The sequence below is a fragment of the Notolabrus celidotus genome, chromosome 12, assembly GCF_009762535.1.
Source record: "Notolabrus celidotus isolate fNotCel1 chromosome 12, fNotCel1.pri, whole genome shotgun sequence".
NCBI lineage: Eukaryota > Metazoa > Chordata > Actinopteri > Labriformes > Labridae > Notolabrus > Notolabrus celidotus.
Genome location: NC_048283.1, coordinates 26,603,969 through 26,617,146, shown reverse-complemented (window position 1 = coordinate 26,617,146; position 13,178 = coordinate 26,603,969). Strand labels below are relative to the sequence as shown.

Genomic DNA, 13,178 nt, shown 5'->3' with positions numbered 1-13,178 from the left:
CTTTCGTCTTTTTCTGCGGTTGAACATAACTCAGAACCTTTGTCCAAATACTGCTCTTAAATAACTTTTTTACTTTAATATTTTATGATTCATTGTCTGGAAGGTTACTGATTTGAATCCCTGGTCGGGCAGGAACCTCTCTGTGGAGTTTGCATGTTCTTCCTATGCGTGATTGGGTTCTCTCCGGCTTCCTCCCACAGTCCAAAAACATGCTCACAGGTTGATTGGTCACTCTGATTGAATCATTGTCCTTACTGTATAGTTACTTTTCCAATCAAATTAAATTTTTTGGCATTGGCCCGGGTTTGATTCCAGCCTGTGGACCCTTTCTTTCGCCCCTCTCTCCCTGTTTCCAGCTCAATCCACTGTTCTTCCCTCTCTAGTAAAAGGTGCAAAAGCCCCCCAAAAATAAATAAAAATACAAAAATACAATTTTAGCTTTTAAGATGTATATGTAGGTGTGTCTTTGTATGTATGTATGTATGTATGTATGTATATTCATTTATTCCCTCTTTATTGGGGTTTTAAGCTCTAATAATAATAATAATAATAACTGGGATTTATTTAGCGCCTTTCAAGAAACCCAAGGTTGCTTCACAGGGTCAGGTAGGAGGTCTGGGGGGTAGGTGTGGACAACACTAGCTAACGGGGAAAGGCCTTGAGGAAAAGGTGCGTTTTGACTACTTTTTTAAAACTGTCCAGGGTTGGGGCGCTGTGGATGTCGGGATGGAGAGAGTTCCACAGAGTCGGGGAGTAAGCTCTGATTTTGTTCCCTTAGCGACCCGACAAACATGAGACTTTCATGTAAAGTTTGATGCATTGTTGCAGATTTAAACTTATACACTATATATAGTTTATATATTAGTGGTAAAAAAAAAAACCAAAAACATTCATACAGCTGGAACACCAACAGTGAAGTTAAATAAGTTGTGTGTTGTGTGGTGATAATGTGTGCATACTTTTGCTTAAAGCTCCAGTGAGGAGTTTTTAGCTAGTCATGAAACAGACTTAAATTAATACAGATGCTTCTATGTGACCTACAAAAGCAAACAAGGCCATCAGGAATAAAATTATTTCTGTAATTCTGAATTTGCGGTCACTTCTGCAGGGTAGGTGTTAGATGAGTTACAGTATGTTGTTTAAACAGCCTTAGTGCACATTTTTCTCAGCAAAGATTCAAGTAAGTGATGCATATGACAGTTAAAGGACAGCAGGATCAGATTTTGTTGTCAGAAAACTAACATGTTCATATAAAGATCAAAACCACACACACCAAAAGTTCCTCAAAGGAGCTTCACACAAGATTTGAAAGATTTGGGCTCTTCCACTTATAAAAGTGTGTTTTCAGTGCATGATGTGGCTATATTAATTAAAACTAAAGGTTCAAGATCTGTATCCAACAGGAACTTCTCTGTTCTGTCCATTTCATGACCCTTCCTCTGATATGGATGTCAAGCTCAAACTCATACCATGACAAGGATGGTGATTAAACTTTCTAGATTACTGGCGGGATGAGTGTCTTGCTTCCAGTTCTCCTCAGGTTGGTGTTTTTTCCATCCCATCAAACCAAAACTTACACATGAATCTAAAGAGGTTATACATACAAATATTATATTTATATCTATGTTAAAGCCTTGAAATGCCTTAGTCTGACGTTGGAAGATTTGGGTCATTTAAAGTTTGAGATGTTTGAGGTTAAGGTTTAAGAATGTTAAAGCTACATCGGTTTTTCTGTGGGCAAGGAAACAAAAGACCTCAAGATCCAATTTCATGTAATGTGTTTAAGTTCTGGCAAAACTTATACTGAAAGCTCCTCAGAGGAGATTTCACATGTTGACTTATCATGATATATTCTGGCTTTGAAATATCTTCCTGTCCAGGAGCCTGGGGGGTTCAAATGGAGTTTGGCTCACAACATAATGTTCATTTCTCAGTACAGCAGAAGCAGGATTACAGATGTGTGTTTATGTATCTGGTCTAAATTCTCAAAATTAACCAATTTGTAAAACTTGTCATTTTTATTACTAACAATATTTCCAGCGGCAAATGTCCAGGAATGTGAATAATACTCTTAGGCACCAACTCTTACTTCAACTCTTAACTTATTGTATTCTTTGACTTTAACATCCTGACTTTGATCATTTAACTGTGTTATCAAGGCAAAGTTAGTACAAAGACCTTCAAGACACAGGATATAATTGTATAAAGTTCATAAACATTAAAAGACAAGGTGACAGATTTCGAAAGCTCTGTTTTAAGTCGGGTATTAACCAAAACCTGTCTTAAGTTCATTTGAGTAATTCCATTTGTATAACGGCTTTGTGTGATCTTAAATTCTCTGGAAAGGGAGGAAGTGATGAGACTTATGAACTACTGTATGTGTCATTGCAGTGTTTAGTTCATGCTTGCTTCACTGGTGAATTGAAACACCATTTAATGAGTCACTGAGTCAAAGACACATTTTCAAAAGAATATATTCTCCTCATATTTAATAAAGTTCACAATGTCAACACCTGTGAGTCATGATGTACATGCTTACACGGTAGTAGAACTATTGATTTCATTGAGAATAAATTGATGTACCTGGATTAATGTAGGAATAAATTGGAAGAAAATTTAACGTGTCTTAGCCGTAAATGCTAAATGGATGTACCAGAACATAATGACATGTATTGATAAAAAGAAACTATTGCGTTTACTTAACCTCACAAAATTGAAGATATTTATGCAGTTAAGTTCCTTTGACATCTTATTCTCCTAAATGTGGACATTCATTTTAAATTAAGGAGATATTTATTGGAAGAAAATGCTGTTTGTGTCATTTTCTCTTTAATGACAGCACATACACCAAGAGAGCAGGGAGGATGATGGCAGGAGACAAAAGATTAACAAGAAGTGTTGCAGCTATATGGTTTAAAATAAATGACCATCGAGGCACCAGGGGATTCAGGTCTCTTGCACATGTAATGGACACTCAATACGTTCCAGTAAATGAGAAGCTTGTGGAAATCAGTTTCCTTTCTGTTTCAGAAAATCTGCTTTTTTGATCACTTTTATTTCTGTTAAATCTAATTCAGTGTCACGATACATGTGGAAGTGGTTTGACCTTCATAGTAAACCCAATATTGTCAAAGCAGCGAAAACACACCCACAGACACTATGGTTCCTTAGGAACGGTAGAATATAAAATGAGGCTGATCACACTGTCAAAGCATCAAACAGGAACGACAACATGCACAGCATCAGCTTGGTGAGTATTCTGTATGAAAACACTGTGTGAGCTTCAGATAGGAGAAATGTTTCATCTGATGTAGAGGCAGTCAAGATCCTTCAGAGATATTCTTTTAAAATAAATTAATTCATGTAAATTCTCCTCCATTTTCACAGAAAATTGACAAGGAACCCTCAATTTTGTATCTTTTAAAAATGTATTAAATCTATATTGAGGAATGTGTGACATTAGATTTTTTAAACCATCATTCTTATCAGGGACTTCTTTCATATGTTAACAGTGACTTAATTTATTTTTATATATTGAAATACGACAAAGTTAGCCTATCGTTTGAGTGAAACAATATTAGAAATCATATTCAGAGTCACATTTGGCTGCAAGTTATAGTTAAGATGTGAAAAATTCTGAAAGTCTTTGTTGGGCATTTAAGAGTCTTTTAAGTAATTAAATGTTAGTAGAGATCAGACAAAAGGAAGGATACCACAACGGAGAAAATCATTTTGAGTTTTGGTTACAGTAAAACTGTTCTTTCACAACCATTTGTTAATATAGCTAAAAAGTAATGGTAGTAGAATAGAAACCAGTTAAATACAAAAACAGTGACTTCAATAACCTGGCTTCTCCCCTCAGCTGATCATCGCGGTGCTGCTGCTCCTCTCATCAGCCGTCCCCTGCTGTTCCTCGGACCCCACCTATGAGCGCCATGACCCGGTAACCGGTGAAACCCACCTCTGTGCCATGTGCCCTCCCGGCGAGCATATGTCAGCACACTGCACTGCTACCTCGCCCACAGAGTGTAAACCGTGTAGAAGCAACCACTACACCGAGCTGTGGAACTACCTGCCCAGGTGTTTGTACTGCAACACCTACTGCATGCACAACATGGAGGTGGAGATAGAGTGCTCTGTAGTCAGTGACCGGGTCTGTCGGTGCAAAAAGGGCTACTATATGACCCATGACACCTGCGTCAGGCACTCAGAGTGCGCACCCGGATACGGAGTTCACACCAAAGGTAGGCTATAAGAAAGATCCTTTAAACATAAGATTAGCTTAAATTGTTCAGTCTATATTAATATATATTCTGAATAGGCTGTGCATCAAAGGAATGCAGTGGAAAAAAACATAAAAATGAATGTTCTTGTTGCTTTTGAAAATCCTACTGAAACATGCACAATGGCCTGTTGCATTACAAAAGGAATCATCACGAAAGTGTAGTGGAACAAAGATGGAAAAATAAGAGACCTACCTTCAGCATTCATTCAGAAACTGCAAAAAGTGCCATGTTCACAAACCTGTAAATATTCTCTGCAGGTACTTCACGTAAGGACACCATTTGTCGAAGATGCCCTGAGGGAACCTTCTCAAACTCGTCTTCTGCTCTGGAGGAGTGCATGGACCACCAGACGTGCACAGGCGAACAGACTGTTCTCATGTCTGGGTTGAGGTTCCATGACACAGTGTGTGGCACGTGTGAGGATCTTGCAAACAGAGGTGAGTTGTGTTTACTATTTTTTCTGATTTTTACAGATGATTTATGTCATCACTGATTGTGTTTCAGTTTCAAACTCACCCATCTTTGTTCCTCAGATGAGACACTCAGGAGGTTCCTCATAGGCTTGCTCAACACACCCAAAATGCCTGTGAAAAAAATTAGGAAATTTATCTCAAGGTGAGATAACTCTGTCCTCTTCTCCTCTCACCTGTTGATTCACTTTAGAATGCATTCAATATCCTCATTATCTTCCTCCCACAGGTACATTTCTAGGTCAGCAGAGGGCAAGAGACTCAGGCGCAGAGGTCCCCGCAGGGATCACATCAGAGTCTGGCTGGAAAATGCAAATCAAGAGCAGCTGATACAGATGCCGAGGATGCTCAGGGAGTCACAGTTTAACTCTGTGGTAGAAAAACTAGAGGAGAGACTCAGAGAGATCAGGCAGCAAAGTCAAAACTGTCATTTACCTCAGTATTTTTTTTCAATTGACAGAGTCCGGGGTACAAATACAACAGATGACCACCTCTTATAGCTGACATATCTCCTCTGAAAACAGATATTTTATGATAGAATCTTAGAATTAAGTTTTAATGTAAAAACTGATCAAAGGAGTGTTGACTCAATGTATGGGTTGATGTGGATAATATAAAAAGGTTGTGATGAATAAAATAAATGCTCAAACTTTCATGAATCACTTGCTCTGCTGTGTATCTTCATCTTAAATCACACTACAGCCTATTCAGACTAATATGAAAAAAGAGGTGAACAGACTTTTGTTGGGGAAACATTCATTACATGTAAAAATGAAAAGATACATTCTTCTAAATGTTTTCAATAGACAATCCAAGCGTTCTCTCTTATGAGTAGCAGTCAAAAATGTTTCTGCTGTGGTTGGTTGCTTGAAAATGATATTTTATTGTAATTTACCAAAATCACCACAAGATGTCGCCTTCCTACCTCTTTAAGAATTAAAAGGATTAATAATAAATTTGTACCAATATGAGGGGTAATTTGTCAGCAGGGTACTCAAATTTATATATTAGTTGTTACCCTTTGAACTGTCCTCAAGGCTTTTAACTATTTATACATTCACTTTTTTTTTCTGCTTTCTGATTAAAGCTTTTGAAATTTAACTTTTTCAGATTTTAGATTTTTGGCTCTTAATCTTTATCACCATCCTCATCATCTTAATTTAATAATTCCTCTGCCTCCTCACACCATACACAAAAGCATAAGCAGCCAAGCACCAGGCTTTTAACATTTCATGCAATTTTTTTGTACATTTCTACAGAGGGGCAAAAAAGTATTTAGTCAGCCACTGATTTTGCAAGTTCTCCCACTTAAGAGATGAGAGAGGTCTGTAATTTTCATCAGAGATACACTTCAACCATGAGAGACAAAATGAGAAAAAAAAAAAATCCAGGAAATCACATTGTAGGATTTTTAAAGAATTTATTTGTAAATTATGGTGGAAAAAAAAAAAAAAAAAAAAGTATTTGGTCAATAATAAAAGTTCAACTCAATACTTTGTAACCTAACCTAATAACCTTTGTTGGCAATGACAGAGGTCAAACATTTCCTGGAAGTCTTCACCAGGTTTGCACACAGTGTAGCTGGTATTTTGGCCCATTCCTCCATGCAGATCTAGAGCAGTGATGTTTTGGGGCTGTCGCTGGGCAACACAGACTTTCAACTCCCTCCACAAATTTTCTATGGGGTTGAGGTCTGGAGACTGGCTAGGCCACTCCAGGACCTTGAAATGCTTTTTACGGAGCCACTCCTTCATTGCCCGAGCGGTGTGTTTGGGATCATTGTCATGCTGGAAGACCCAGCCACGTTCCATCTTCAATGCTCCCACTGATGGAAGGAGGTTTTGGCTTAAAAATCTCACGATACATGGCCCCGTCCATTCTTCCCTTAACACGGATCAGTCGTCCTGTCGCCTTTGCAGAAAAACAGTCCCAAAGCATGAGGTTTCCACCCCCATGCTTCACAGTAGGTATGGTGTTCTTGGGATGCAACTCAGCATTCTTTTTCCTCCAAACACGACGAGTTGAGTTTTTACCAAAAAGTTCTATTTTGGTTTCATCTGACCACATGATATTCTCCCAATCCTCTTCTGGATCATCCATATGCTCTCTGGCAAACTTCAGATGGGCCTGGACATGTACTGGCTTAAGCAGGGGGACACACCTGGCACTGCAGGATTTGAGTCCCTCTCAGCGTAGTGTGTAACTGATGGTAGCCTTTGTTACTTTGGTCCCAGCTCTCTGCAGGTCATTGTCCCGCCGTGTAGTTCTGGGATTGTTGCTCACCGTTCTCATGATCATTTTGACCCCACGGGATGAGATCTTGCGTGGGGCCCCAGATCGAGGGAGATTATCAATGGTCTTGTATGTCTTCCATTTTCTTACAATTGCTCCCACAGTTGATTTATTCACACTAACCTGCTTGCCTATTGTAGATTCACTCTTCCCAGTCTGGTGCAGGTACACAATTTTCTTCCTGGTGTCCTTCCACAGCTCTTTGGTCTTGGCCATGGTTGAGTTTGGAGTCTGACTGTTTGAGGCTGTGGACAGGTGTCTTTTATACAGATAACGAGTTCAAACAGGTGCCATTAATACAGGTAACGAGTGGAGGACAGAAGGGCTTCAGAACTTACAGGTCTGTGAGAGCCAGAAATCTTGCTTGTTTGTGGGTGACCAAATACTTATTTTCCACCATAATTTACAAATAAATTCTTTAAAAATCCTACAATGTGATTTCCTGGATTTTTTTTTCTCATTTTGTCTCTCATAGTTGAAGTGTACCTCTGATGAAAATTACAGACCTCTCTCATCTTTCTAAGTGGGAGAGCTTGCAAAATCAGTGGCTGACTAAATACTTTTTTGCCCCACTATATATATATTATTTTTGAAACCAGCATCAAAAGCTTCTCTCTCTCTCTCTCTCTCTCTCTCTCTCTCTCTCTCTCTCTCTCTCTCTCTCTCTCTCTCTCTCTCTCTCTCTCTCACAATTGTACTGAATGTAATCTTTTCTGATAAGTCTCTCACTCTGTCAGTTCCTCTGTATATCCTCATGCTGGCTCCACACTGGCAGATTTTCAGAGAGGCAACAACAGATGAGGTAGCATGGACCTGCAGTTGTACTCATCATCTGTCGTTGGTGTGTGGAGGATGTCACTGCTACTAGATCCATCACAATCGTCCACAACCAGAAACCCTGGTTGAAAACAGAGGTTTGTTCCTGACTGAACTAATTCTGATTTGAATATTAGAAGCAAACACTGACATCTGCTGGTGTAAAATTAAAAATCTCTTGGTGATGTTGTACATCAGTCAGATAAATAAAGACTGACATATTCTTTTCATTCTTAAATTTATATTTTTCTAACTTCAGGACTGTGTTTTTATTTTCCTAAATGACCCAGTGAAGGTATTTTTTTCAAAGGGTTATATTTACCTTTTGCACATAATCAGCACAATAAATTATATGATTCTAAACTATTCTTCACTTCTGTACATACTTTTATTATTATTATTGTTAACATTGTATTTTGATTTATGTCTTATTTCATTACTTTTTTCTATTCATATTTTTTGACATTCTTACTTATTGTGTAAACGTATTGTGTGTATTTTTTATTCTGATTCTGAAATACAAAAGTCATCAATTGTATGTTGCTATGTAATACATGCTGTTTGAGGATCTCATGCTCTTCCTCTAATGTCTGTTAGCCTCTACAACATCTTAAGTTCTTTTCTCTAGATCCAGGACAAGAAGTAGCCAAGAATGATCAATGCTCAACATGTTGTTAGTTCGTTTTACAAGGTTAGCTTCAGTTCTTCATTTCTGTGTCTCCCATCTTTCCTTATTTCTGAATTAGGATAGCATGCTGGCATGTCTCCTGCTCAAAACATTTCAGTGACTTGAAACTAGGATTAAAAACATTTAGGCAACCCATTACTTAGTGTTAAGAAATAATTCAAATGTAAACAGTTCATCTCACTCTGAAGAGAACAAGTGTATTACTGGGGCACGTATAGTACGATAATGTGATGCTTAAATTGTCCCTGTAATCATAACCTGAGGATCCAGAGATATAATATTAAGACTAAGTTGGTCATTGTTATTGTTGCACACCATCTTCTTGCATTAAGGATAAACAAACAAAAACACCTGCATTGTCACTGACAGTTTTTTTTCTGCTATAGGCTAGATACAACCATGATACAACACATTTCTGTGTATCCTCAAACCAAAGTTTAGGTCTGTATGCAGGTTAAAATGTCATTTATTCAAATAGTCTTTGAAATGCAAGAAATTAGACTGTAGTTTAATTTGTATATGCAAATAGATATAGCAGGTATGTTGTCCAGAAAAATGCTGCATCTTTGAGGATGCACATAAAAAGCTTTTTCAATTAAAAGTATACTGTATGTGGTACAGTAAGCTAGTTGTATTTGACCTAAAGCCTATTTTCTTAGGGCAATGCAAGGCAATGCAGCTTTATTTGTACAGCACATTTCATACACAAGGGCAACTAAGCATTGGAAACATTCAGACAAGCATTAAAGAGCATAATTAAAATGACAAACGTGATAAAACATAGAAAAGAAAATTATAAATATATTAAAAAATAAATGTTGCATTTATAGCGAGTTAAAATAAGCTAAGATAGGAAGGCAGTGGCAAATAAAAAAGTCTTAGTCTTTGATTTAAAAGAGGTGAGAGTTGGATCGGACCTACAGTTTTCAGGGAGTTTGTTCCAGTGGTGCATAATGACTAAAACTAAAACTATTCAAACTGTAATGTCTTGGGGGGTTTTTGTCAAATATTTTTATTGAATTTTTCTGTTTACCGGGTGGGTACAGGAAAAGGACATTTTAGATGCACAACAATAAACAACTACACAACTTACACAACTCATTCAACCCCACCCATTCACACCACAAGAGACAAAATGGACAAGACAATACAATCAATACAATCAATTGTCAAAAAGTATTAACAGGTGGAGAAATAATAGAGCAGAGTGGAAAAGAAAAAGGAAGAGGAGGAGAAAAAAAAACAGAGTAAACAACTCAGTAGTTCATTGGTTTTCAGCTTCAATATGTAAGGTATCTATATGACATAAAAAGGGTTGCCAGATTTTATGGAAGGTCTGTAGAGAACCTTTCAGGTAGAATCTGATTTTCTCAAGTCTCACGTTGTAAAATTTCTGTAATCCATCCATGTCTTGGTTTTTAAATCCTACTTCCTAATGCTTTGAAAGCCATGGAACTCAACATGTATTGTGGGGCATTTAAATGCTTATAGACAAAGATACATGAGCAGGGCCGGGTGAGACAAAGACACTGGTGTTTGAAAGCCTATGAAATCATCGATAACACTCGTCATGCCTTCTTCTTGACAGCCAATCAACTCCAGTTTACCCGACTTCCTGTTTCTGCTCTCGACCAATCAGCAGATGCGTTGCATGTGCACTGATCAACACACAGAAAAAGAAGCTGGCTAGAGTTAAGATGGCGGCATGTCTGTGATGAACCTGGGATCTGAGTCGAGGTTTTTCGCCATTACACGATTGCTATAAAATCCACACACACAGATACATCGACAGAACAACAGATTCCACTTTTTTTAACAGACGAGTCGGTGATTTTTGATTGACCCCATGACATCTATACACTTCGTGGTTCACCCGTTGCCCGGGACCGAGGATCAGCTCAATGACAGGTATTTTCGTTGCGGCCCGTAGTGAAGCTGAATAAGAATCAATAGCTGTGTGCTGGGTGTGATATGCAGTGTTTGACGTTACACTGGCGTGCTATTCAAAGATTGCCTTGCGTTTGTAACCGGATTTGACTAATTTGAACGCGATTGAATCAAGGCCCAGCATCTTGAACAGTCCTCATTAGCCTTCCGCTAGCTCCCTCAATGACTGCTGCTGTAGTCATGAACTGGCCGAGGGGAGCTAACGCTAGCTCGCTGTTTCCTTGGTGTTCCGGAAGGATTGGCTCATAGTCAAAGTTGAGGCAGACAATGCGGGTTGGGGGATGGGGAAAGGGAGGGAAAGAGAAGCCGTTAAAACACAGTTGACGACATTTCACTCATTTTATCTTGTATTTACAGATTCATAGTGTTGAAAAGTGTTATTGTTTGTGGAAGTTTCACAGTTTATCTTTATCAACGAAGGAATGTTAGCTAACCGAGAGCTAACTGCTGCTACTAGCAAGCGGATCCGCTGCCCACCACGCTCCTGACAAAGCCTTATATCTGCGTCTCAGTGAAGTTTGTGTCACAGTGTTTTGTGATATTTAGTCATGAAACTTACACGAGTTGGACATTGTGCACTGAAAAATAATATCAAGCACCTAAAATAGAAATTGCAGTACAGCTAGCAACAGTTAATTTAATCCTGTTATCTACTTTAGTAAGGCGTCTGAAGGGGACATGTTTAATGGTATCATCTAATGTTCACATGTTTGAATTAATTCATATTTAATCCACCATAATTGAAAGCTTAATAGCCACATTACACATTTATACTTCGTATACTTATATATATATAGTATTAGAACACACACTAATCTAACAATCTATTATTGTTAATCAAATCAAAAAATGTGTTCGATTAGTTTTAGGGTATTTTTGAATGTTTTGCACATTAAGTAGTTTGTTCTGTCTGACATCTGCCTTCTAACTCTGTATTGACCTAACATCTCACTGGCTGCATAACAAGTTTACCTACGGGTACAAATAAAGTAACCAAACCTTACATTACAGATATAGCTGACATGCATCCAGTAAGCACAACACTGAATGTAATATGTGTACGTGCAAATATATTGAATGAGAAGTTGTCATTAGTCTGTAATAGCAGATTGCGATGTATTAACTTTACTTGAAGTCAAACCTGTTTTTCAAAAGACCTTGGGATCAAGGATTTGTTATGGGCTAGGAGTGTTTGAATGCTTGTTTTCCAGAGAGGTGTAATAATGAATTCTAAGAAACAAGTTGAACATTGTGCACTGAAATAATATCAAGCACCTAAAATAGAAAATGCAGCACTGCTAGCAACAGTTAATTTAATCCTGTTATCTACTTTAGTAAGGTGTCTGAAGGGGACATATTTAATGGTATCCCCTCATGCTCACATGTTTGAATTAAATTATATTCAGTTCACCATAACTGAATGCTTAATAGCCATATTACACATTCACACTTCTTATACTTACATTACAGATATTTTTTGTTTGTTGCCAGTCCTATTAATGAGGGAAAGTAAATGACAGTAATTTGCGTACAAGTCTACATTTTTAAATTTTTCATTTAAATGGAGAAAAGAAAAACACAACAGTAAGACTGGGAAAACGACACACCTAACAAGAGAAACAAGGTGCATCATTATGTACCTGTAGAGGTCCATAAATACCGAACCCCCTACACATTTACTATACAAATATAAACCAGTCTCAGAAGTCAAAAAGAAAAAGAACCCCTTCCTCCCCAGCCCAGCTCAGCAGCAGAAATTAACGCACACAAATGTAGGAATACAGCAATGTTGAAAGAAAATAAGACACCTCTCAGTCCAGCAGAGTCTGCAGGTCTCTAACATGTGAAAGAAAGGGTTGCCATGTGATACATTACAGATATAACTGTAAGCGCTGACATGCATCCAGTAAGAATAACATTGAATGTAATATTTGTACGTGCAAATATAATGAGTTGTCATTAGTCTGTAGCAGATTGTGATGTATTAACTTTACTTGAAGTCAAACCTGTTTTTTAAAAGACCTTGGGATCAAGGATTTGTTATGAGCTAGGAGTGTTTTAATGCTTGTTTTTCAGAGAGGTGTAATAATGGATTCTAAGAAACAAGCTTTAATAATAATACATTTATTTATATAGCACTTTTTAATAACAGGTTTACAAAGTGCTTTGCAGAGTGAACACAAAAGCACATGACAATGGTTTACGAGAACTAAAATGAGTTAAGTAAAAGACCGTTATATAAACCATGCAGAAATCAAAAAGTCAGTGATGAGTGAAGAAGTAAAAGCCCATTTTAAAAAGTGTGTTTTAAAAAGAGGACCAGGATGTGGCTTGGTCTGACATGAAGTAAAGCTCAGTTTTATCTGCTGTCTGTCGTTTGATCCCCAACCATGCATGCATGCCAAAGCCACCATGTGCTGCTGTGTGTCCTGTCCCTCTCCTTCCTTATGAAGGAGGTTGCAGTTGTCAAACCATATACGTAAGTGCTTCCATCTTGGTCCAGTTTGACCCAATAAAAGGGGTTGGCATGAAGATGGAGTCGGATTCACTCCATACGATGCCAGTGGTTTCTTTGACTTATCTGCATTTTAATAGTGTGCTTGAACACACTTTGGTGAGTTTTTAGCTGGTTATTAAACAGACTTAATTGACCTTTTCTGTATATTTTACAGCCTCTCA

At 37.9% G+C, this 13,178-nt stretch overlaps 2 protein-coding genes across 17 annotated transcripts in view; both read left to right on the top strand.

Annotated features, from left to right (window-relative positions):
- Nucleotides 1-3,140: 3,140 nt before the first annotated feature.
- LOC117823016 (tumor necrosis factor receptor superfamily member 6B-like) lies at nucleotides 3,141-5,415 on the top strand. The gene is made up of 5 exons (XM_034698036.1): nucleotides 3,141-3,250; nucleotides 3,863-4,244; nucleotides 4,544-4,723; nucleotides 4,820-4,901; nucleotides 4,986-5,415. Exons 1-5 carry the CDS (start codon nucleotides 3,233-3,235, stop codon nucleotides 5,254-5,256), a joined length of 933 nt encoding a protein of 310 aa, XP_034553927.1. The 5' UTR covers nucleotides 3,141-3,232; the 3' UTR covers nucleotides 5,257-5,415.
- A 4,771-nt stretch (nucleotides 5,416-10,186) lies between these two features.
- The window catches only part of ubr5 (ubiquitin protein ligase E3 component n-recognin 5), a 39,282-nt gene continuing 36,290 nt past the window's right edge, over nucleotides 10,187-13,178 (top strand). For 4 of the 16 annotated variants that reach the window (XM_034698401.1, XM_034698403.1, XM_034698408.1 and 1 more), the window contains exon 1: nucleotides 10,204-10,460. In XM_034698401.1, the coding sequence (XP_034554292.1) occupies nucleotides 10,399-10,460 (62 nt within the window). In that variant the 5' untranslated portion in view covers nucleotides 10,204-10,398. Of the gene's footprint in view, nucleotides 10,461-13,178 lie in introns of all 16 variants that reach the window. The other 12 variants (XM_034698415.1, XM_034698413.1, XM_034698410.1 and 9 more) reach the window with 6 other exon arrangements.